At 43.6% G+C, this 23891-nt stretch overlaps 1 protein-coding gene across 3 annotated transcripts in view; it reads right to left on the reverse strand.

Annotated features, from left to right (window-relative positions):
• MMS22L (MMS22 like, DNA repair protein) overlaps nucleotides 1–23891 on the reverse strand; it is a 172796-nt gene that overhangs the window by 124691 nt on the left and 24214 nt on the right. For all 3 annotated transcript variants that reach the window (XR_003855772.1, XM_029596676.1, XM_029596675.1), the window contains exons 7-10: nucleotides 22159–22252; nucleotides 18031–18161; nucleotides 1973–2086; nucleotides 1655–1834 (exon numbers count right to left, since the gene is read on the reverse strand). Coding sequence is in view for 2 of the 3 variants with exons in the window: in XM_029596676.1 (XP_029452536.1) it covers nucleotides 1655–1834; nucleotides 1973–2086; nucleotides 18031–18161; nucleotides 22159–22252 (519 nt within the window). In the remaining variant the exon portion in view is untranslated. The remainder of the gene's footprint in view (nucleotides 1–1654; nucleotides 1835–1972; nucleotides 2087–18030; nucleotides 18162–22158; nucleotides 22253–23891) is intronic.

Genomic DNA, 23891 nt, shown 5'->3' on the forward strand with positions numbered 1-23891 from the left:
AGAGCCATAAAAGATCAAAGCCTTCCAAGTCAGAAGGCAAAACCTTACTCAGATTGTAAACTGCAAAAATGGGAAGCAGATTAAAAGGTCCCGGTCTCCCCCTGGGCGCACAGATTGTTTGCTTCCTCACAATCTGCCAAACTCATGCACAAGGTTTTGGTTGTTCCCCCCCCCCAATCTAATTGTTTTGGTGACCAAGGGTTGGGAAGGGAGGTTTCATCCACAAGTAGGGTCGCCAATATTTCCACAGACCAGGGACTGGACACTCGAGGACTGCCCCCTCATTTGCATACATTTACATAACTCTCCTCCATTTTCGATCCCTGTGGACCTATCATCCCAGGCTTGCAAGTCCTTGGTGCTGAACTGGACATCAGCAGGTGCTGACCAGACCCCCACATGACCTGGTGATGGTGCTGGCGGTGCTGAGCCAGACAGCAGCAGACTCCCACCTGGTGATGATGATGGCGGCAGGGTGAGCGGGTCCCACTGAATCCCACACAGTACGGGCAGTCGCAGGGCTTTTGGCAGCAGTTCCTGTGGGGTACACTGTTCACTCAGGACGCAATACAGCAGCAGGCGGAGAAATGGCAGCGTCGATAGCTGAGCCAGTTCAGCTGAGTCAGCAGCCGAGTGAACCAGCAGCAGATGCACGTAACACTACATCACAGGGTGGCAGCAGCAGCCGTGGCAAAGCTCGAGACTCACAGCGGAATCGGCAAAGTGAAACAGAAAGGGCAAAAGACGCGAACTGCTAAGTTTTTAAACTTGCTTGCAACAGAAATGACATCTTGATGTAACTTCCGTTGCGAGCAAGTTGCAGGCGGGTGCCAAGTGTCAATCCCTCGCAGCAGCAGCAGAACTCACTCTGACTGGCGGGCCAGGTGAGGCCATGGCCCCCGTGGACCACCCCCTTTCCCACGCACATGCCCTACAGCCCGAGCATGAGCAGATGTCAGCCAGCCAACCGGTGTGGCAACCAGAAGCAAGAGATAATTTAACTGGTCCCCAGCTTGGCCACCATCTTATAGCTACGCTGCCTGTCTTAACCGGACACTGTACAACTGAGGGGAAAAAAATCAGACTGTCCAGTTTAGAAACAGGCAGTTGGTCACCCTATCCACATTTTTGTGACTTTTTAATAAAGAGACAACCATCAGAAAATGAAATACTCGACCTCAAATATCACAGTTTAAAGAAAACATGTAAACACAGTAATTTTATAATAGCATTACTAAACTGCAGTGCTAACGAGGGTTATAAGGAGTCACTTTACATATTACAGAATTCATCCATAAACACTCTCTAGCTGGTAAGGAAGAGGCCCTGGTGGGTGATTCCTGATCCGGGCTCCGGCTCTTATAGTCTCTGGCAGACAGAGTCAGAGGCAGGCACCGCTTTTATTATAACATTCAGTAACTACTTATACAACAATAGAGGTAGCTGCTTGCACCACACCATAGGATGTTGCTCTGATCCAAACACATATGTTAATGGGACAAGTAGGTTAGCCGAAGGATCCACATAATAAATCTGCATTAACAGCCCAAAGGGAAGGAGTAAGGAGAGAGGTTTAATAGAGGAGGATGAACAGGGAAGGGGAAAAAACAAAACAAAACTATGAAAAGCATAAATCACAAAGTAAAAAACTTACCTTTTCTTCTACATTTCCATTACGATCAAAATGGTAAAGTAATGCCAGGTGCGTGATGATCCACCAACAAAAGCCTACTGCATCCTTACACTGGATAACCTCACAGTCACTGATGCCTTCTACACTGCCAGCTCCTCGCAAGAGGCCTCCTAGCAGTTTATTCACCCAACTCCAAAATGGCTAGAGAAGGGGGGAAAAAAAAGAGCATTTCAGGATTGTGTTAATTGATGGGACACATTAATGTAACCCTGTCCCCTGGCCTAGCCATTATCACAAATAAAACAAACACATGCCCACCTCCCATCCTGTTCCACTTACATCTGTGTCAGATCCTCTGTGTCTGTGGTCCAACAGCTGGATAAATAAAATCCAAAATTCCTTGATGCAGGTGCAGGGGTAGGGGTGGCTAGTCAGGGCTTCAGATGGCCTCACCTGGCACAAATAAAAGGATTGCAAAAAAGGCTCAAACTGGTGAAAAAAAGTGTTTGGGCATTTGTTAGCCATTACAATGGAAGGAGAAATTACTACTTACCCAATAATTTCCCTTTCCTTTAATGAAGAAAGGTTAATTCACAACCAATGGGTTAAGCGCCTCTAGCAGCAGATGGAGACGGAGCAAAGCTGACGTCATGGTGTATATATCTATATATATATACACACACACACACCCCTGCACAGACATCAGCCTGCCAGTATTATCTGCAAAAGCCAACTGTGGACAGACTAAAGAACACATGTTCATAACTATGCTCTGAGTTGAGAGCCAGCATACTACCACAGTAAGTTGGGCACCCCCCCCAGGCCTCCTCTCACCCTTCGCTGATAGACTAAATCGAAAGACTCTTGGGGACCACCTCCACCATACAAAGCGCAGTTGCTTACCTGTAACAGGTGTTCTCCTAGGACAGCAGGACGTTAGTCCTCACACGTGGGTGACATCAGATGCAGCCCGGCATGGAAAACTTCTGTCAAAGTTTCTAGAAACTTTGGCTGGCACACTGAGCATGCCGAGCATGCCACTATCCCTGCGTCCACGCGGGGTCTCTCTTCAGTCATGTATACAGATAAAGAAAAAAAGAACAAACCAGAAGAACCCAACTCCACGGGGTGGTGGGCGGGTTTCGTGAGAACTAACATCCCGCTGTCCTAGGAGAACACCTGTACAGGTAGGCAACTGTGCTTTCTCCTAAGACAAGCAGGATGTTAATCCTCACACATGGGTGAATCCCCAGCTATAGGCTGGACCCAAACCAGTAGAACCAACAGATACTAAAGCAGGTGCCAACAGGCACAACAACTGTGGTGCTGGTGGTAACCGCGGGGACAGCCTGAACAAAAAACCAGGGGCCCCTGGTGGAAGAGTTGGGTTCACAGCTGAAAAAGGTTGCGCAGGACAGACTAGCCAAATCTGCTGTCCCGTCGGCCATCCCTGTCTAGACAATAACGTGCAACAAAAGTGTGAAGGGAACTCCACGTCGCAGTTCTGCATATCTCCCCCAACGGAACTGCATGGATGTAGGTTACAGAGGTCGCCATGGCCCTTACAGAATGTGCCGTGGCAGGGCTCTCCAGGTGCACGCCCGCCTGGTTATAGCAGAAAGATACAGTCCGCAATCCAGGTGGAAAAAGTCTGCTTAGTAATGGCCCTGCCCAGCCAGTTGGAGTCAAACGGGATAAACAGCTGGGTCAAGAGCCTGTGGCCCGCCGTAGGATCCAGGTAGAAGGCCAGGGCCCTCTTACAATCCAGTGTGTGCAGCGCCCTCTCTCCCGGGCCAGTATGAGGTTGGGGAAAGAAAGTAGGCAGAACAACAGACTGGTGAAGATGGAAGTCTGTAACCGCCTTGGGCAGGAACAAGGGGTGCGTGCGCAGAACCAACCCATCATGATAGAATCTAGTATAAGGCGGATAAGTCACTAAGATGTACAGTGAACTGACCCTGTGCGCCAATGTGACCACTATCAAGACTACCACCTTCTATGTCAAATGTTTGAGAGATCACAACCGCAGTGGCTCAAAATGGCGCTTTCAACAACTGAGCTAGTAGCACATTCAGGTCCCATGAGACTGCAAGGGGCCGCAGTGGAGGCCGCAGCTGAAGTAGCTCTCGCATGAACCGCCCTACGATAGGCTGCACTGAGATGGGCGAACCGTCCACATCTTGATGTTACGTACTATGGCGCTGAGGTGCACTTGCATGGAGTTGGTTTTAAGACCAGCCTCCGAGACGTAGACCAGCCTCCGAGAGATGCAGAAGATAGTTCAGGACAAGGACCAAAGATCCCCAGTCTTGGCGAAGTTCCAGGAGAGTCTTCAACACTAATGGAAGAGGCGGATAGGCATACAGGAGGCCCATTCCCCAATGGATTGCAAAGGTGTCCATGGGTGGCACATCGTCCGACCTGGTCAGAGAGCAGTACCAGGGCACCTTCGCATTGCTGGGGGGGGGGGTGAACAGATCCACGTCCGGGGTCCCCAAGAGACGGAAGAGCCAATACACTACCTCCTGTTTCAGGGACCCCTCGTGAGGTTGGAAGGTGCGACTTAGCCGGCCCATTGGGGCATTCTCTGCACCCAGCAGGTACGGCCCGGAGAAGCATCCCCTGTGCCAGTGCCCAGCTCCAGATCTGTACTGCCTCCTGACAAAGGAGGAAGGACCTGGTACCCCCCTCTTTGTTGATATACCACATGGCCACTTGGTTGTCTGTCTGAACGAGGATGACCCTGTTGGCCAAGCAGTCCCAGAAGGCCCATAGGGCATACCAGATCGCCCTCAATTCCAAGAGGTTTATCTGGCACTGCAACTCCTGCGCAGTCCAGAAACCCAGGGTACGGAGGCCATCGACATAGGCTTTTCACCGCAGGTGGGATGCGTCCGTGGTCAGCAGAACCTGAGGCAAGGGTGCCCAAAAGGGAATACCCCGCTCTAGGTTGAATGGAGATGTCAAAAATAGTGAGGTCCTGAGTGACTGGACAACTGGACGTGGACTTGGAGGCCCTAGGTGGCCTGTTGCCACTGGGAGTGCAGGGACCTCTGGGCTCCATCACATATGGAGACAGGCAAAGGGAGTGACATGCACGGCTGCGGCTGTGCCCTAAAAGTTGCAGCACATGCCGTGCTGAAACCAGGCTGCTTATTTGAATTTTCCTCGCCAGGGAGGCAAGCGCACACACTCTCATGTGGCAGGAAGGCCTTGGCTTGTGACGAGGGGCAGAGGTTTGACTTTGGGTAGTTTATTAAAAACCCCAGATACTCCAGGACCTGAATGGTACTGTGCAGTACCGCAGTGCCCTGGTCTGTATGTCGCTTTGCACCAGCCAGTCGTCCAGGTATGGAAACAACTGGACTCCGAGCTGGCGAAACATTTTGTGAAGACCCGTGGCGCAGAGGCGAGGCCAAACAGGAACATACAGTACTGAAAATGTTGTAGCCCCACCACAAAGCGAAGATACCGCTCCTGTGACTTGGGAGGATCTCGAAGTGTGTGAATTCATCCTTTAGGTTGAGGGAGCAAAGCCAGTCTCCTTGGTTCAACAAGGGAATTATGGTGCCCAAGGATACCATCTTGAATTTTTCCTTTTTTAGGAATCTGTTCAAGGCTCGCAAATCCAGAATGGGTCGAAGGCCTCCAGTTTTCTTTGGAATTAGAAAGTAACAGGAGTAAAACCCCCGACCCTGCTGTCCCTGAGGAATTGGTTCCACCGCCCTGGCTTGCAGAAGGGCCAAGAGTTCCTCTTGAAGCAGCTCTGGATGCAAGATGGGACCCCACTGAGGGCTTGGGGGAAAATCTGGTGGAGTGTCCACGAGATTCATCCAATAATTCCACCTGATGATTAACAGGACCAATCGGTCCGACGTCATGGTCAGCCACCGGTTCGCGAAAAATCAGAGCCAGCTCCCGACCTACCCCTGGCACCGGAGATGACTGACATATGCCCCCTCGTCGCCAGCCACAATCCCATAGCAGGACTAGCCTGGGAGGGCTGGCTGTGGGCGTAGGCCCCGCTGCTGACAGGATTTGCCCCTAGCGCTCATTTCTTGCACTTGCAGCAGGGGGCCGGAGGGAAGTACTTTCTAGGACTATAGAAAGGTCTCCTCGGGTCCCGGATGGAGCAAACGCTTGGACGAGACCAGCGAGGCCGAGGGCCCAGCAGACAAGTGCTGGAGGATCTCATGGTGGTCCTTTAACTATGTGACCACCACCTTGACCTTGTCACTGAAAAGATTATCCCTGGTGCAAGGTAAGTCCACCAGCTGCTCCTGAACCTTAGGCTAGACGGGCAGATATACCTGCTGCCGCTACACGCCCTGCCGTCTCAAAGACATCATAGGTAGCAGGCACCTTGTGCTTACTACATTCAAGGCCCTGCTGGAAGAGGTCCATGAGAGTTTCCTGGGGCTGCTGCGCCAGACCGTATGCCACCTCCTGGACTTGTTTCTAGAGGTTGCAGGTATACTGGGTCATGTATGAGATATAGGAGGTGATCTTGGCTATTAGCATGGATCCCTGATACTCCTTCCTTCCCATGGCGTCCCATACCTGGTTGTCTTTACCTGGAGGGGCTGATGTATGGGTTTTTGACCGCTTTACCTTCTTGAGCGCTGACTCAACCACCAAAGCTCTTTGAAGCCTACAGTCTACTGCACTAGGTACACCCCATCGGCCTTCCGGTTAAACTGGGTGACGGAGAGGGGGTGTTCCCATAGTTGGAGAAGCAGGTTCTGGAAGATCTCATGCACCAGAACCGCTAATACCTCCTTCAGGGCATTGACAAACTGGAGGATCTCAAGCATTTTATGGCGGGCATCCTCTTCCGTCACAAGTTGGAAGGGGATAGCCTCTGCCATTGCACAGACGAACCCAGCGAAGGTCAAGTCCTCCAGTGGGGAACACTGCAGTTCCTCTGAAGAGGAGATCCAAACAGAAGGTCATCTGAATCCACTGGATGAGGCATCAGAGATATCCTGGCCCCAGGGGTCATATGGGCCCTCGAGCTCTTTGATTGAGACCTCCTCGAGAGAAGAGGCATTGAGCCCCAGGCATAGATGTAGGTGCAGGTACTGGAAGGCTCAGGGGAACCACGGGGCCCAGATGGCACCAACGGCCCCTCATTACCTGAGGAATCCCCAATGAGGACCAAATCGGACAACTTGTGCTTTTGAGCCCTATGGGACACAGAGGAATCGCAAGGCACCAGCATCAACTGTATTGGGAGGATACAGAGGAGGACGTTGAGTTGGTCCAACAACAGTTCCAGCCCAGTTACTGCAGTCTGCATCGGCACGGGTGCCAGCATTGCTGTAGGAGCCGGCCGCGAAGGCATCGGAATCTGTGGCAGGGCCATTGGCTCCTGTTCATGCAAAGCACGCTCCAATGCTCCAACTCCACCTTGAAGGCATCCAACAAGAGCAAAGGCTGAGAGGGGTTGGGCCCATGTCCAGCACCAGAATCAGTGTGGATGGTCCCGGACCACTGACATCGAGGAAGGATGGGGCCCTCTTGTATTGAGACCGCTTATGTGGCAGGGCGACAAGTGCCATGGTCCTCGCCAGCCTGGTTCCATGTTTGGAAGGGGACCAGTCCTGATGTTTGCAGGATCTCCCACGGTGCTCGGCCCGGTCTTTCCCCAGCGCAGAGGACGATGACAATAACCCAGATGTCCAGGACTTCAAGGACACCAAGACCCCCTGCCCAGAGAGCTTCAGGGGAGGGATGGTGACCAGGAGATCGAGGGCAAATCTATTCCCTTCAGTCTCTAGGCTTCGTAGGCGCTGACGCCAGCAAGGAGGGCTCAGACTTACCAGAGCCAAATACCTTCGCCATTTTATCCAGCCTGGCCCGACGGCCCTTCGGGGTCATCTGGGCACACAATTTGCAGCTGTGGACATCGCGCGGCGCCCCCAGGCAGAGGGTGCACACTTCATGTGGATCCGTTAGGGACTTAGTCTGGTGGCATTGGCGAAAATCCGAGGCAGCCATGAGGTACACAGAGCCCACGAGGGCACGATGACTGGCGGATATGGGAGAAGAAAAAAAGTACTCTCCGACTGAGAAGAACCCGAGGGGACCGAAGACAGACCCAGTGCAGGAAAAATATGGGAAGAGAAAAAATTTCGCAAAGCAAAGACAAGTTTGCTGACTAAAGAGTATGAGCTCCACCTCCATGAGATAGCTCCGTGGGAAAAAAATAGGACTGAAGAGAGACCCCATGTGGACACAAGATAGTGGCATGCTGGGTGTGCTCAGTGTGCCAGCCAAAGTTTCTAGAAACTTTGACAGAAGCTTTCTGGTGCCAGGCTTCATTTGATGATGTCACCCATGTGTGAGGACTACCACCTTGCTTGTCCTAAGAGAAAATAAATATTCTTCTGCCAAACATGCAACATAGCAGCAGTGAGAAAAATGAGCAGAGTCAAAAATAAGTATAGAAAACGATAGAATGTTCATTTTAGTAATAGCTATATGACCCAACCAGAAGAAAATTTCCTTACTCCACTTCTTCAAGTCTTTATCAATAAATCTTACCAAAGGAACATAATTCAGCATAAATAAATCCTTCACAGAGGAACCAATATGAATCCCTAGATACTTAACAGAGCAGGTTGCCCATCTAAAAGGGAACTGTTATCATAATTTACTAACAGACAGATAGATTAACATTTAAAATCTCGGATTTGTCAAGATTAAACCTTTAAGCCAGAAATTGCACTGAACCGCCCAATTCAGCCATTACACCTGTTAAAGAAATATCCAGGTCAGTAAGTAAACAAAATGTCATCTGCGAATAAAGATAGCTTTGAGCAAAAAGCACCCCAAGCTGACTCCCATAATCTGGTTGGACTGACGCACTCTGGTAGTTAGTGGTTCTAAAAAGAGAGCGAACAACAGGGGAGATAGAAGGCAACCTTGTCTTGACCCATGCCCAATATCAAAGCAGCTCCCATAGCTTCCGTTAACCTTAACTCTAGCTTTAGGGGATTCAAACAATTTCACAATCCATTGGAGAAAGAAAGGACCAAATTGCATCTTTTCCAGGGTTTTAAATAAAAAGGACCAGGGTACCAAATCAAATGCTCTCTCAGCATCAATAGATAATATAGTAGAAACACTTTCCTTTCAAATCCACCAAAGAATATCAACGATTTTACGGATATTATCTGCTGCTAATAGATTGGGAATAAAGCCAGCTTGGTCATTATGGACCAGCAGCAGTATAAAATTATTTAAAAGCATAGCTAATACTCTGGCCAAAATTTTTAAATCTAGATTAATTGGGAAATTGGTCTATAGGACCCAGGGTCAGGTTTTGCCAAAAATCTCAGCTACATTAGAATTAACCAGAAGAGAACCCCCCCTCTATAATAAAATGAAACGTATCAGTCAAAGAAGAAACCAAACAATGGGAAAATCGCTTATAATACTCGTTAGAGAACCCATCCAGGTCCGAGGATTTGCTTGTTTTAAGGATTTAATAACGTGCAAAACTTCAGAAGTACTAATCGGGCTCTCCAAGTACTGCCATTGATCAGGAGTAAGACATGGCAGAGATACCGAATCAAGGTATTTATCAATATCCTTGGCCAATATACCATCATCTGTACCATAAAGAGAAGCATAGAACTGGGATACGCAGTTCTGAATATCAGCAAACTTGGTGATTATTTCCCCGGTGGAAGGATTTCAAATGCCAGGCTAAACAACAACTGGCCTTATTCTTCTCTCAAAATATCCCTGTTTAGTGATCTCCAAATGATGAAGCAAAAACACTGGAGAGCTAGTTTGGACTGTGTCTGCACGTGAACATCAGACAACCTTGTAATTTTGGCCAGCAGCTGAGTGCGTTTAGACTCTCTTTCTTCCTAAAGGTGGCATGCAAGATTAAGAGACCCCATACCACTGCTTTCGAACAGAGCCAAACCATCCCCTGGGACTTAGATGTAGAAGAATGCAGAGAGAAATGATCTCTTGAACAGTTAACTATAGCTTTGCATAGTGTCTCGTCTTTCAGGAGACTTTCATTTAACAGCCAAAATTTCTGGCCTTCATCCAAGTCTTGAAAGTGAATGTCCAACCAGACGGGTGCGTGGTCAGATCACGTAATATTTCCAATGCCTGCCCCCACTGCTCTTTTCTGTAGCATTTTATCAATAAGAAAATAATCAATGCAGGAATAAGTCCCATGAGATGAGGAAAAAAAATTTTTGATTTGAGAGTGAGGATACCTCTTCTGCCAGCTATCCACTAAACTCCATTGGGCTAGGAGAGAGGATAAAGCCTGCTCATCCCTTGTGCTGGAGTAGGAGTCATCTAATACAAGGTTACGAGTAAAATTAAAATCTCCACCAACAACTAGCAATCCTTCAGCATGGGAGAGCAATATGTTATTCAGTACTTTCAGAAAAGAAGTTTGATTGGCATTAGGTGCATATATGTTGACTAAAGTGACAACCTCTTTACCCACATTAAGTTTCACAAGGATATAATTGGCTATGGGATCAGATATTTGACAAAGCACTTAATGTGTGAAAAAAATCAGATATGAGGATGTCTATACCAGCATATCTGGAACCAGCTTTCATCTTGGTCTCTCACTGATGTCCCCTAGAAGAAGAGGGATCTGCCAGAGGGCTCAGGCAGATCATAAAATCGGGAAGAGGAAAATTCTTGGGTGAGGGCACTCATATCTTTTTTGGGAGGCACATAATAAAAAGAGGTCACTATTTTTGCTTTGGCTAGGGATGTGTGTTGGAGTGCTTAACCATGCAAATCAGTAAGATATTTTCATCATCTGCTTTCCAATGATGTCTAGAATTTTCTCATTCAATGTGAAAGGCCTTAATACATTTAGGAAGCGACAGCTTCTTTCGCAGGAGGTGGTCTCTTACAAAGCTGCCATTGTCATTTTACAGGAAACTCATTTGAGGAAACGGCATGAACGTATCCTATCCCTTAGGGGTTACCCTCATATGTTTTTAGCAGCTAGCTCCAAAGGTTCCAGATATTTGACAAAGCCCTTCATGTGTGAAAAAATTAGATATGAGGATGCCATCTTGTGGGCGTCCTGACCTTATGGCAATTTTGAACCCAGTTAGAGTTAGCAGATAAAGAACGTTGCAGCATAGATAAATAGTTTATAATCAGAGAGCCTATCAATGCCCTCAGCCCTGGTCCAATAGGGCTGAGCGCGATTCACCGGATTGCCAACACAACCTCTGTCCTCCTTTGCCTGCACACTGCCATCTAGGAAACGCTGCTGTCTTTGGAGTACTCGGCACCATTTTGGGCACTGCAAATTGTATCAGTTGGATGGCTTGCTTAAAGGCCTTGTTGGCTTCCAATATGGTTTTTACACGATAAGGAGGTTCCCTTAAGCACAAACTATAGGCCGAACAGGAATGTCCATCTGTAGCGAATATGTTCTTCCTGACGGGATTGCGTTACCTTCCTCTTTTCAAAGCGTTGAAGGCACGAGGTCACTAAAGATGGTGATGATGTTACCTCCCAAAGCCACTTAGCTTGCTTCCTTGCTGCATCACAGATGAGGGTTTTTTGAGAGAAGCTATGCAGGCATAGAATTGTGTCTCTAGCCCGGTTGTCCAGCCTAGGGCCAAGCACTCAGTGTGTTCACTCAATTTTAATGTGTGCAGTGGAGCGTTCAGCAGCAGGAGCCCCTGCAGCTTGAGAGGTTAGTATTAAGGAGCATATTTTTACTGCAATGATTCCGGTGTTATATGCCACAACTTCCGGCACTCCTCATATCCGTAGATTATACCACCAAGAGCGGTTTTCTAGATCCTCCAGCTTCTCTGCAAGATTCGTGATTTCAGCTTGTGCTGATTGTTGTTGCGCCAATGTATTAATAATGTCAGCATGGCTATCTACCCACGCGTCGAGCTCATCCCCATAAGTGCCACCACGTAGTTGTGCACCTCCGATACAGACACCAGAAGGTTGAGCCTGTGTTGCTTCATATCTGCTCTGAGCTCCATAAACCAGCCCCGCAGTTCTTCTCTGGATGGTAAGTCATAAGAACATAAGAAATTGCTATACTAGGTCAGTCCAAGGTCCATCAAGCCCAGCATCTTGTTTCTAATAGTGGCCAATCCAGACTACAAGTACCTGGCAAGTAGCAGTACACTAAGTAGATCCCAGCTACTGCTGCCAGCAATAGCAGTGGCTATTCCTCAAGTCAACCTGATCAATAGCAGTCAATGAATCTCTCCTCAAAGAACCTGGGCGACATATTACGTGTGAGGAATCGTATTGAGTTGGATGGAGGCGTAGCTAATCAGAGGTGTGTGATAAATGGAATATGAATCCCCCTCGATGACTTTCTATACACTGTGCTATAATAAAAAATCTCAGGTCATCAATCCATGAAAGAAGATGTACATGAAAAAACTCCTGAAAGAAAGAATCTTCCTGAAAGAAGAAAAGGGCAGGGTTTATTGTGACTAATAGGAGGAATACGTATGGACACGTAAGTAGCTGGAGGTATGTAATAAATGGACAAATTGGATTGGTTGAGAGAAGGTTAGGTGTGGCTTGTAGTGATATAAAAGGCTCTTTAAATTGAGGGAAGTAGAATTCTTCTTCCGGTATGGTGAATCGTTGGATGAATGCGTCTCTGAAAATGCTGTCAGTAAGTAATTTGAAATATCAGGAGTTTAGTGATATTAGGTGAGGCAATGATGCTTAATTTATCATGGATGTTTCATTATAGGTGAAGCAATGATGGATATCTGGTGAATATTGGAGGGTAGAAATGAATAGCGGAATAATTTGGAGACGAGTCAACTACCATTGTGTAAGTGTTAGATAAAAGGTAGTACATTATATTAAATGATTGAATTGATTAGGAATTTGGCATATGTTTATTATTTTTGTAGAATTGAGAAGCGGTAAAAATTAATGATGTGGGACAAACGGAAGAATTTTGAAGCCGGTTTTGCAATGAAAGGAGTGCTGTAGGATTATTATACTGTGCGATGTAAGTAGTATAATAATCGATTGAAGAAAATAGGATAAAACATAAGCATTGTCAAGTTAAGTGTAAAACATTGATAAGATAAGCGAAGAGAGAATTTGAAATGAAGTTGGCCATAGAGGCAAAAACTCAAAAATTTTTAAAAATATATTCAAAGCAAGGAACCTGTGAGGGAGTCGATTGGACCATTAGATGACCAAGGGGTTCTTAGGGAAGATACAGCCATTGCAGAAAGACTAAATGAATTCTTTGCTTCCATGTTTACTTATGAGGATGTTGGGGAGATACCAGTTCCAGAGATGATTTTCAGGGGTGATGAGTCAGATGAACTGAATGAAATCACTGTGAATCTGGAAGATGAAGTAGGCCAGATTGATAAACTAAAGAGTAGCAAATCACCTGGACCGGATGGTATGCATCCTAGGTTACTGAAGGAACTCAAAAATGAAATTTCTGAACTATTAGTTAAAATTTGTAACCTATCATTAAAATCATCCTTTGTACATGAAGACTGGAGGGTGGCCAATGTAACCCCAATATTTAGAAAAGGCTCCAGGGGCGATCTGGGTAACTATAGACCAGTGAGCCTGACTTCAGTGCCGGGAAAAATTAGTGGAAACTATTTTCAAGATCAAAATCGTATAGAAAGACATGGTTTAATAGAACACAGTCAACATGGATTTACATGTAGAAAGCACACAAACACTGCCATGGCCTACCACACGGCGTCTGAGCAAAGCCTGAGAGGGGGGCCTAGCCAAAAGGCTGCTCAACCTGCCAAGCTGGCACAACTCCCCAAGCTCCCCCAGAGGCCAGAATGGATGTCAGATTGGCACACCAAGGCTCGGAGACTAGAAAAGGAATGGAATCCTTAAAATCATCTCTCTTTTTTTTTTTTTTTTTTTTTTTTTTAAACTTATCTATTCTTTTCCTGAGCTCGGCCCGTCCCAGCCAAATATAGAGTTGGTCTCTGGCTGCAGGGGAAGAAGGAAAAGGCCTTCACTGCCGCACTCAGCTGTTTCTCACTCTACAGCTAACTCACGCCAGAAAACCAGCTACCAGGCTGAGGTATTCTACTGAGGGAGGGATCTGCAGATATCTCCTCAGGAAAACTCGACTGAGGGAGGGACCATAAGTTATCACCAGAGGACAGTGGGGCAAAGTAATTTCCTTCTTTTCTCCTCTTTTTTTTTTTTTTTAAGCAGTCCCCAGTAAGGAGATGCACATCCAACATCTGCTGGAGACGGAGAATACTGGCGGGCTGATGTCAGTGCTGGGGTATAGATACCGTGACATCAGCTTTGCTCCATCTCCATCTGCTGGTAGAGGTGCATAACCTACTCATTGTGGATTAACTGTCTGAATGCTAAGAAAGTTTCATGGCCAACTGTAAGCTTTTTCTTCTATTTTAGACTTGTATCTCACCTTACCAAACCCAATGGGAACATCCAAAGTAGATTATAAACAGATTTATAATCAAAATAAATTCATTTCATGAACAGGTCCTAAAACTAACCTCTAACTAGATCCTACTTCCCACTCTCATTAGAGATGGATTCTGTTAGGGTACAAGAAACTAAAAGAAAAAAAAATGTATTTAACTAAGAATTAACATAAACCAACTCCCACCGCAAACAAAATCTGCTAACTAGATAGACACCTCAACTTCAATTACAATTCCTTAGGGGAAAAAGAAAAAAAAAGCAGCCTCATGAGTGGGCCACAACTGCTCCCCAAGGGCCAGCTCCATTGTGGACCTCCTCCTGATAGCAACCCACAATGATATCACAACTTTTCACCATTCTTTCGACTACTGCAACAATACTCAAAACATCTCAAGTGGATCAAATCATAGAACCAATACTTTAAACTGAGTTACACAGAAAATATCAAACTGAATGTGGGATTCTGCCAATGGCTGAGAAGAAATTAATGTTCGGTAGATTTCAGTACAAGCCTGCATGTAAAGAGCAACCAAGCAATGTTTGAAACATAGGTGTGCTATTGTAAAGTTTATATAATTTCCTATTTCACGTTTAAAATGTAGATAGCAAGTAAGTACAAATAAAGATTGATCCATATGCTCTTGAAGGAAACCTACATGTAAGAGAAGAGTTTGGTCCTGAATCATGAGCACTCTTGCACAAACAAGCATAAAAGAGCCAGCCAAAGACTGAATAAATATTTATTTATTGTTTTTGTTATACCGAGTTTCATGATAGGCATCACATCAACCCGGTTTACAAATAACAAGGAGTGTAAAGCATAACGTAACGTAAAAAACAATATTTTCAATAAGAACCTTGAACTTTAAATACAGTGAATCAGAAAAAGGGAGAGGGAAAGTTACAAAAAACAAGGCAAATAAACTTGGGATGGAAGGGGAGAAATTGAACAGCACAATATTTACATTTCAGCCTATTGATACATTAGAATAGCAAGTGAAAAAATAAGACTATGAAACGGTACATAGGTAATCAAATGAATAAATATGACACAGTTGTGAATGGTAATAGTATGATATATATTCAGCAGGAATTAGTGAGAGAGGGTTTGAGGTTGGTTGATTCGTGTTTACATTCCGTTATTGCATACGAGTTAGTGCTAGTGAGAGGAGGTTTTATTCAAGGCTTGGAAATGCTTTTTTGAAAAGCCAAGTTTTTAGTCTTTTCCTAAATGTTAAAGAGCATGGCTCTTGTCTCAAATCAGGTGGGATCGAGTTCCAGAGAGCTGGACCTGCTGATGAGAAGGCTCTGAGACTCAAGGATTTATGTTGGTAGGTTTTGGCCTTTGGAATTTGGAGTGACTCTTTGTAGTGTTCCCTGATAGGCCTGGCGGAGGTGAATTTTTTAAGTGGTATTTGTAGGTCGAGTTGCGTGTGTTGGTTGATAGTTTTGTAAATGATGTTAATGGTTTTGTACATGATTCTAGAGTGGATCGGAAGCCAATGGAGGTTTTTGAGAATAGGTGAAATGTGGTCAATTTTCCTGGAATTTGTAAGGACTCTGGCTGCAGAGTTCTGAACCATTTGTAAAGGTTTGGTGTAAGAAGCTGGGAGGCCTAATAGTAATGAGTTGCAATAATCTAGTTTGGAAAAGATTATTGCTTGCAAGATTGTTCTGAAGTCCTGAGTGTGAAACAGCGGTTTTATTCTTTTCAGGATATGTAATTTGTAGAAGCAATCTTTGGTGGTTTGGTTAATGAATGTTTTGAGGTTGAGACGATTGTCTAGGATGGCTCCTAAGTCTGTTACGTGGGTTGTTTGAAGGAGTGTGGGTGGTTTAGGAAGTGTGTTATTGTTTTCCGGTGATATGAGCAGGAATTCTGTTTTCGAAGCATTGAGTACAAGGTTTAGACTGTTGAGGAGAAGTTTAATTTCTAATAGGCAACTGTCCCAGTATTCCATTGTTTTTGAGATTGATTCTTTTACAGGGATTACGATCTGTACGTCGTCTGCAAAAAGGAAATGTTTCAGGCTTAATTTTGTAAGTAGTTGGCAGAGTGGTAGCAGGTAGACATTGAAAAGGGTGGGTGAAAGTGATGATCCTTGCGGCACTCCTCTATTAGAAGGGTGGTATTGGGATTCTTTATTATGAATTTTGACTCTGTATCCTCTTTTCTAGAAATGTTTTGAACCAGTTTAGTGTGGCACATTTTACTGTTCCTACACAAGGAGCATTTCTACAGATTTGAGGACAAAAGTAGTTCGATACCAATATCTACACTTCCTAAACTACAGGTACACAATGCCGAGTTCCATATTAGGAGTCACCAACCAGGAAAAGGATCTTGTTGTCATTGTGGGCAATATGTTAAAATCCTCAGCTCAGTGTGCTGCAGCAGACAATGTTAGGAATTATTAGGAAGGGAATGGAGAATAGAAGTGAGAATATCATAGATCTATAATGCCACTACATCTTGGAGTATGCGTTCGGTTCTGGTCACCCCATCTAAAAAAAAATATATAGCAGAACTAGAAAAGGTATAGAGAAGGTTAACAAAAATGATAAAGAGAATGGAACAGTTCCTTATCAAGAAAGGCTAAACAGGTTAGGACTCTTCAACTTAGAGAGGAAATAACTGAAAGGGGATATAATAAGAGGTTTATAAAATCATGAGTGGGGTACAACAGATAAATAGGGAATGGTTATTTACTCTTTAAGAGAGTACACGGCCTAGGGGACACTTTACAAAACTAATGGGTAGCAGATTAACAAATTGGAGAAGGTAGTTTTTCATTCAATGCAATTTTAAAATATGGAATTTATTGCTGAAGGATGTGGTCAAGGTATCTAGCATAGCAGAGTTTAAAAAGGATTTGAAGGTCCTAGAAAAACAGTCAAGTTAGACGTGGGGAAAGCCACTGCTTATCCCTGGAAGTGGGCAACAATAAATTTGATCTGCTCTTTGGAATCTGCCAGCTACTTCCTCAAGATCCAGACTGGACACTGTCAAAAGACAGGATGCTCGGCTCGATGGACCTTTGGTCTGAGCGCTTCCAATGTACTTACCCTTGGTTAGAAGTATGAAATCTGGTCTTAAGCATCTTTTTTTTTTAAGAGATTCTCCAGTCCTCAAACACAATCAACCATGCAGTGTGTCACGAAAGGTGGAACAAAATGACTATAAATACAAAATATTTTATCTTCCCTTGACAGAGATTTTACCACCTCCCAATACTACAGTTAGAAAGTTCATCCTAATGTCTAAAACCTATTATCTTCCTTGCTACAATTTAATGCCACTACTTCTTGCCCCTCCCCAGTGGAGAAGCTTAGACATACACCTGTCTGGGATGATGCAAATAGTGAAACCTGATTGAGGTAGGGGATGGTTCTGGTTCAGCACTATGTACCCTCTAGAAGTCTGTGCTCTGATATGAGGATGACTGTGTTCCATCTCTGCAACAAGTAAGTTTGGGGGAAACAAGCTCACAAGGTTTTCAGGAGACAGGGCTGATCTTATGGAATTCTTTTCCTCTGGACCTCCACTTGGAGTTGGTCTATCCTTTAAGAAAAAGGTTAAATCCTTGTATTTTCAGCAGGCTTTTGGATAACAATCTTATGCTGAGTGCTTGATGCTTTTATAATTTGTTGGTTATTTTATATTGCTTCAATTGTTTCAATTTATCATCTACTGTGAGCAAGTTTTTTTGAACAGCAGACTAGAAATGTAGATGACCTCTGAAGTCCTTTGTAGCCCTACTGATTCATGGTGCTATGAGAGGAGATTCCCATGACAGAAAAAGTTAAATCAGTCTACCGTTTAATTACGTTGTTCTTTTCCAGTGCATCTATCCCCCATGCAAGAGAAACAAACAGGCAAAGTCCTACATTAGCAGCTATGAATTAAAATACTCACAGTAAAAATGCATAAATACAAAATTTACCTTAGCATATTTTGTAACTGAGAGACTTATCAGATCACAAATGAGGTTTCCACACTGATTTTCTAAAAGACTGACATTGGTCAGGTTTTCTCCCGTTATATTCACAAAGTGGTGAGCATACACAACTTGTCCTGAAAGAGGAGCAAGACAAAATGTTATAAGGCAACCTTCAAGAAACAGATTGGAAAAGGAAAGGTCCTAGATTTCTCAAAAAATTAGAAGATTTCTGGTTCACCTGAAGAAAACTGCTTTCAGAAACATTATTCAGTTTCTGAATATAACCTCTGAATTGCATTACAAACTAGGAAGAAAAGATAACCTCACAATTCAGACCTCCCCTAATAAAATTAGGTTTTTGTTCTTTTTTTTTTTTTTTAAAGTAGAACACACTTGCTTTTTGTTTCCTTGGTATATAAAGGTGCGGCCGCTCTAAACCTACACTACATACCCAGAGAAGAACTTGGGTTTTTCATGCTTATATCGGATTCGGTGATAGCATGAGGCTGCCAGTTTCCCTCTCCGTTCTCCAGTCCCCACCTTGTGAGTCACTGATAAGTAGAGTCTTCCAACCTTAAATTCATCAATACTCTGGTTGAAATGGCCAGGAAGCCAGATTTTTCATATTATTTCTAAACACTCCTTATCAATAGTAAACCCTAATGTTCTCATCGAGGTTTTCAAATGTTTTCTCTATAAAATATGCCACTGACTTAAGTGCTTGCTATAACCTTTAGTTTTGGAGTTCTGATGGTGGCTGAATAGTTTAATGTTATCAATCAATTCTTTTTAAATTATGTTGTAGAGAAGATATACCTTGCCTGCCAGGAGAATTTAAAAACTGAGACCTCCGAAAGAAATTCTTACAATTTACCTTCAGAATGTAGGCCTCTTAATATTTTTTTTTAATGACTCCTTTGCCAAAATAAGTTCGGGGAAACAAGGTTTTAGAACTGGCCCTCGCAGTACAACCTCTGGGTACTCCCATTATGCCAACATTATAACAGTGACGTCAGCGCAAGCTTCCCCAAGGACGGGGAGCATTAATCTGCTCAAAGGTTGATTGGTCAAGTGAAACTGATTTGAGTGTTGAATGAAAGCTGGAGGGAATTCAGCCTAATGCAGCTTTAACACCTGCTGGATCTGCCCATATAAACACAGGAGCCCCAACTGCATCACCTCTATTACATGCAAAAGTCCAACTGATTTGCCTGTCCTGCATAAAGACTGAGCCAAAGGACTCAATCTTTATGCAAAAACTATTATTTTTCTGCTGCAGCACAAATCACTAGATGAATAAAGTCCTCTCAATAGCTCATTAGATATTTGTCTGCTTTGATTTGTGCATGAATATATATACATAACTATAAATAATGCATCGTCTAACTAAAATAGACTCCAGGCAATATACAAATTAATAAAATAAATTAAATTGGTTAAAACATAACATAAAGGACTAACAGAAAATACAAACACCCAATAAGTGTAAAAAGTTTGATAACTCCTACAAAAAAAATCATACAAAGCAACTCACCAGTATTACATCCAGAAAACATTCTGAGTTAAACTAAGAAACTTATAAATATATCAATAGCAGCATGTGATAAAGTAAAATCAACAGCCAGAAAGCAGAAACAATAGCCAACAAATTGTGCAAAAGCATATTTTTTTTATTTATAAATTTATCGTTACAAAAACATTGAATGACAAAGAAAAGGCTAATCAAATAAGAATATTTCTACAATAGAAATACTTATGAAAAAGGAAAATTAAAGAGAAAAGAAATACATAGCCTTGGTCCACAATATCAGGGGTAGGAAATGCAGGCATAGAGGGAGCATATAGGAAACGGAGCTTAACTTGCTACAGTCTTAATACTTAAACGCCTACTAGGGGCACTGAAGTTAGAGATTTCTTCTGATATAGGAAAAAATGTAACTGTTGAGGCAAAAAACTATATCTATTACCAGCATAAGTGGCAATACATTTACATGGTATCTAAGCAAAAACGTCTCTCCCAAAGACAAAACTTCCTGACGCATAGCAAGGAAAAATTTCCTTCTCTCTAGAGTAGATTTAAATCCAGATGTGTTTCCCCTAAAAGAGAGCATGAGCTTTGCAGAAATAAAATTTCAAAGTCATATTGAAATTCTGTTCTAAAACAAAAAGTCTCTTTCTTCAACCTCTTCAACTGAGCTCTCGAGAATAGTGGACAAGGGTCAACCATTCCCCCTACGGGAGAGCAGAAAATAAAGTGGACAGGGTTTCGTCAGGCAATCCTAAAGCTTTGATGAAATATTTCTTCAGAATTTCTTTCACTGGAATCCCTGGTAACTTAGGAAAGCTTAGAAAGCATAAGTTCAGATGCCTTGGAAAGTTCTCAAGCTGTTCAGTTTTCTTATGAATAGCATCATCTTGTACTAATGCAGCGTTGACACGTTGAATATCATGCACTTGCTTTAACTCAATCCCTAGGAGCCTTTTGTGAGTGGACTTCTCTAAGCTCTGAAACGGATTTCACCAATATGATATCAATCATATCTAGCAGAATCTCCCTGCCTCTCTTTTGAATAACCACTATCATGTATCCCACTTAGTTAATTATTACTTGTATAATCTTCCATATTATTCGTATGTTATTGTTTTTGTTATTATTGTTATTTCTACTGTTCCTATTATAATCATGTGACAAATGTAAAGCCTGTTGCTAAGTTCTGTTCCCTGTAAACCGATGAGATGTTCCCAACGTTCGTCGGTATATAAAAGATATTAAATAAATAAAACAAACCAATGTCCAAGGCACAGTTAGATATAGCTATAAGGCCACCCACCACCACTACCGGGCACCCTGCTACAACTCACAGTGATGAGAAAGGAAAGAAAAGTGAAGGGATTTAATCTGGAACTGTGAGGGGAGACGCGAGATCCACCCCCACGGCATCACTGATGACAGCTCAGGACAGTTAAACGGCGTCAGAACACCAGGCGTCGCGTGCCGAAGGGGCATGACAAAGGGGCACTCCCCTTTGTGCACCCCTTCGTGCAACCTGTAGTGTTAACCTTCTCCATGTTCTTTTTATATCCCTTGTTAACAATTCCTATATTCTAAATGTTCAATATATTAGACAAAAGCCTGATTTCCTGCATTTTTGTTTGAATGTAAACCGATGTGATATGTAAAAATCGAACACCAGTATATAAAAATAAATAAATAAATAGAGTAGAGACCTGATATGGTAGAGACCTGATATGGTCTCTACCATGACCTGATATGGTCTCTACCATGAAGGTCGGTATAGAAAAGTGTTAAATATAAATAGCAGAGTCCACCTGCACCAAAATGGACCTAAGAGAGTCTAAAGAGACTTCAGCAGGTCTTACCAGGGGTTGTGAAGGGCAACTCAGGAGAAAATATGATCCATCTCCGGCTGCAGAGCTCCGTGAAGAGGTGGCCAGCTGCAACATCTCTTCATTACCTCCAAAACTGCTGTTAGCTAAGCCAGCCGGGTCTACACCACCGAAGGCCCCTCCCGCCATGGCAACAGCCGCGTCATCTTTCTGAGACGGCCTCAGCGCCTGGCTGGGGTGGAGGCGGCGCTCGGGGGTGGGGCTGACAGATGCCTCCAGCGGATCCAGCGTTCCCTCGGTGGAAACCCCAACACAGACAGCTTCGACTGTCTGAAAGCCAAATCCAACATGCGCTGATCAGGGAATTGCCTGGGCTTCCCTTTTCGCTTAGAAAGAAAAACTGCGAGGATAAAAGCCAGCACACCCAGAGCCTAGCAAGCCACCATCTTGGCTCCTCCATGTGCAAAAAGCAGATTTAAACAATTCATTTTAACTAAACCTCTGAATTTCAAGTAACCTTTCCTGCCTAATAAATTTTGGCAGGGCTTTTCAGATAGTAGGAGCAGTATAAAAATACATGAGATACTGATCCATATAAAATTGTTCATATTGATGAACTTGCATTTTTTAAAGACTGCCAAAAAAAAAAAAAAAAAAAGCATAAGAAACACATTGAAAGAATGAGTGAAGAACATGGGCAGAAGACAGAATGAACACCTCACTATAGGCAGAATAAAAGCCTTTTTAAATAAATAAAATAAATACATAGGCATAGAAGATTACCAAGCATCTTCTCTCCCAGGAGGTGAAGGATTTCCAGCACGGACCAGTGGATGTCCAAGTGAAGATGGAGTAAATGCCACGATGGAGGAAACAGCTGAAAGTAAAGGTAAGCATGTTTACAAGCAACCTCTAATGTTTCTTTATCAAAGAAGAAAATCTGCTGCAGTTACTGCTACACATTGCATATCCCGCCTATAGAAAAAAAAAAAAGTGTTAAGCGGCATCACTTTGACAGAGGTCAATATGTAAATGCTGGCACTGAATACAGACGCCTCTGTCGCCCATCTCATCAGCATTGCTCAAGAAACCTAGCAAGGTGTTTGCCAGTATCTAAAGCCTGATTCTTGCACCACTGAAGTGCTTCCTTCCTTCCAGCTAGAATAAAAATGTGACAAGGGAACATGTAAAATCCCCCAGAGAAGCCTCATTTACAGCCACCTGACCAAGTAAAACACACAGGACAGGATTTCATTTTATACTGTACTTAAGGAATGCTTCGTGATCTTGTACAGAAGACCATCCCAGGGTGCAGCAAGGCAGACTGCGCCGCTAAAACCGTGCAAGTGAAACATGCAGACTGGGTCCAGCAAAAATGGTTCTCATGGTCATCCGATTCTCTGGGAGGGAAGGCTTCGCTGTCCTGTTTCTAGATACACTCAATGTCATCAGACAGACAAAACATCTTTCCTACCATCTGAGTAATAACAGAACTACAGCGAAAAATAAATGCAAGATCTAAAATCTAACAACTCATTTCTTAACCTTTTACGTCCGTGCATTTTAACAAAGAAAATGCAATACCTTTTTATTGGATTAACTTGATACATCCCCTTCCTCGAGCCCTAACAGCATCAATGTCTTACCAAAACAGAGGCGGCTATATGTATCTTTCTGCATGAAGAGTTCTGTGGAAATCTTATTATCTTGAAGGATAGAAACTAAACATTCGTGAACCAGCTTTTCTGGCATTGCAGAGTGAAAGTTTGCTCTTAAAAGTGAGACTGTGAATCAATTTGTCTGTAATGAAAGCTTGCTTTTAAAAGTGAAGATTGGTCTTTTCTGATATTTTTGCATGTTATTTTTTGTTTTTTTTGAAGAACTAGTGGAGATGTTTTATGAATGTTTACAATGTGAATGGCTGTCACTTACAGCTGGAACACATGTTTGGAATGACTGGGTTTTTCACTCTTTAATTTGTTAATGGTGCAATGGCTAGGATGACTGAAAAAAACAATGCATGCCAAAAAAAAGCTGCCAAAAGAACAAAACTGGTTATGGTAGAGCCGCTCAAAGAAAATGTACATGCAATTTGGATTGATTCAAAGGAGGTGGTCAGTTGAAACTTGGAACCACCTTCCCAGCACTGTGAGTTTAGCATGGGGGATCGTCACCAGATCAGACTTCTCCAAGCTGCGCTCTGTAGACACAGAACATTGAACATAAAAATGCACCTGTGCATCAATTCACACACTAAGTTCTTCAAAGCAGACAATGGATAAGAGTGAGAAGCTTTAACATTTGACTTTAGACTCATATGACGACAACATCAGTACATATTTGCTCCCATGCACAAGAGCACAGAGGATCTGCGTACAAGTCAAAGCATAGACAAGTACCAAATAAAGACATTTAAACCATCGGTATATAAAAATAATAAATAAACAAAATAATTAAAAAATAGCTTGAGCTACACAAAACTAGCAAAATATAGAAATGAGTTCTAGAAATGGAAA

Source organism: Rhinatrema bivittatum, chromosome 3, assembly GCF_901001135.1.
Source record: "Rhinatrema bivittatum chromosome 3, aRhiBiv1.1, whole genome shotgun sequence".
In the NCBI taxonomy this organism is placed as follows: domain Eukaryota; kingdom Metazoa; phylum Chordata; class Amphibia; order Gymnophiona; family Rhinatrematidae; genus Rhinatrema; species Rhinatrema bivittatum.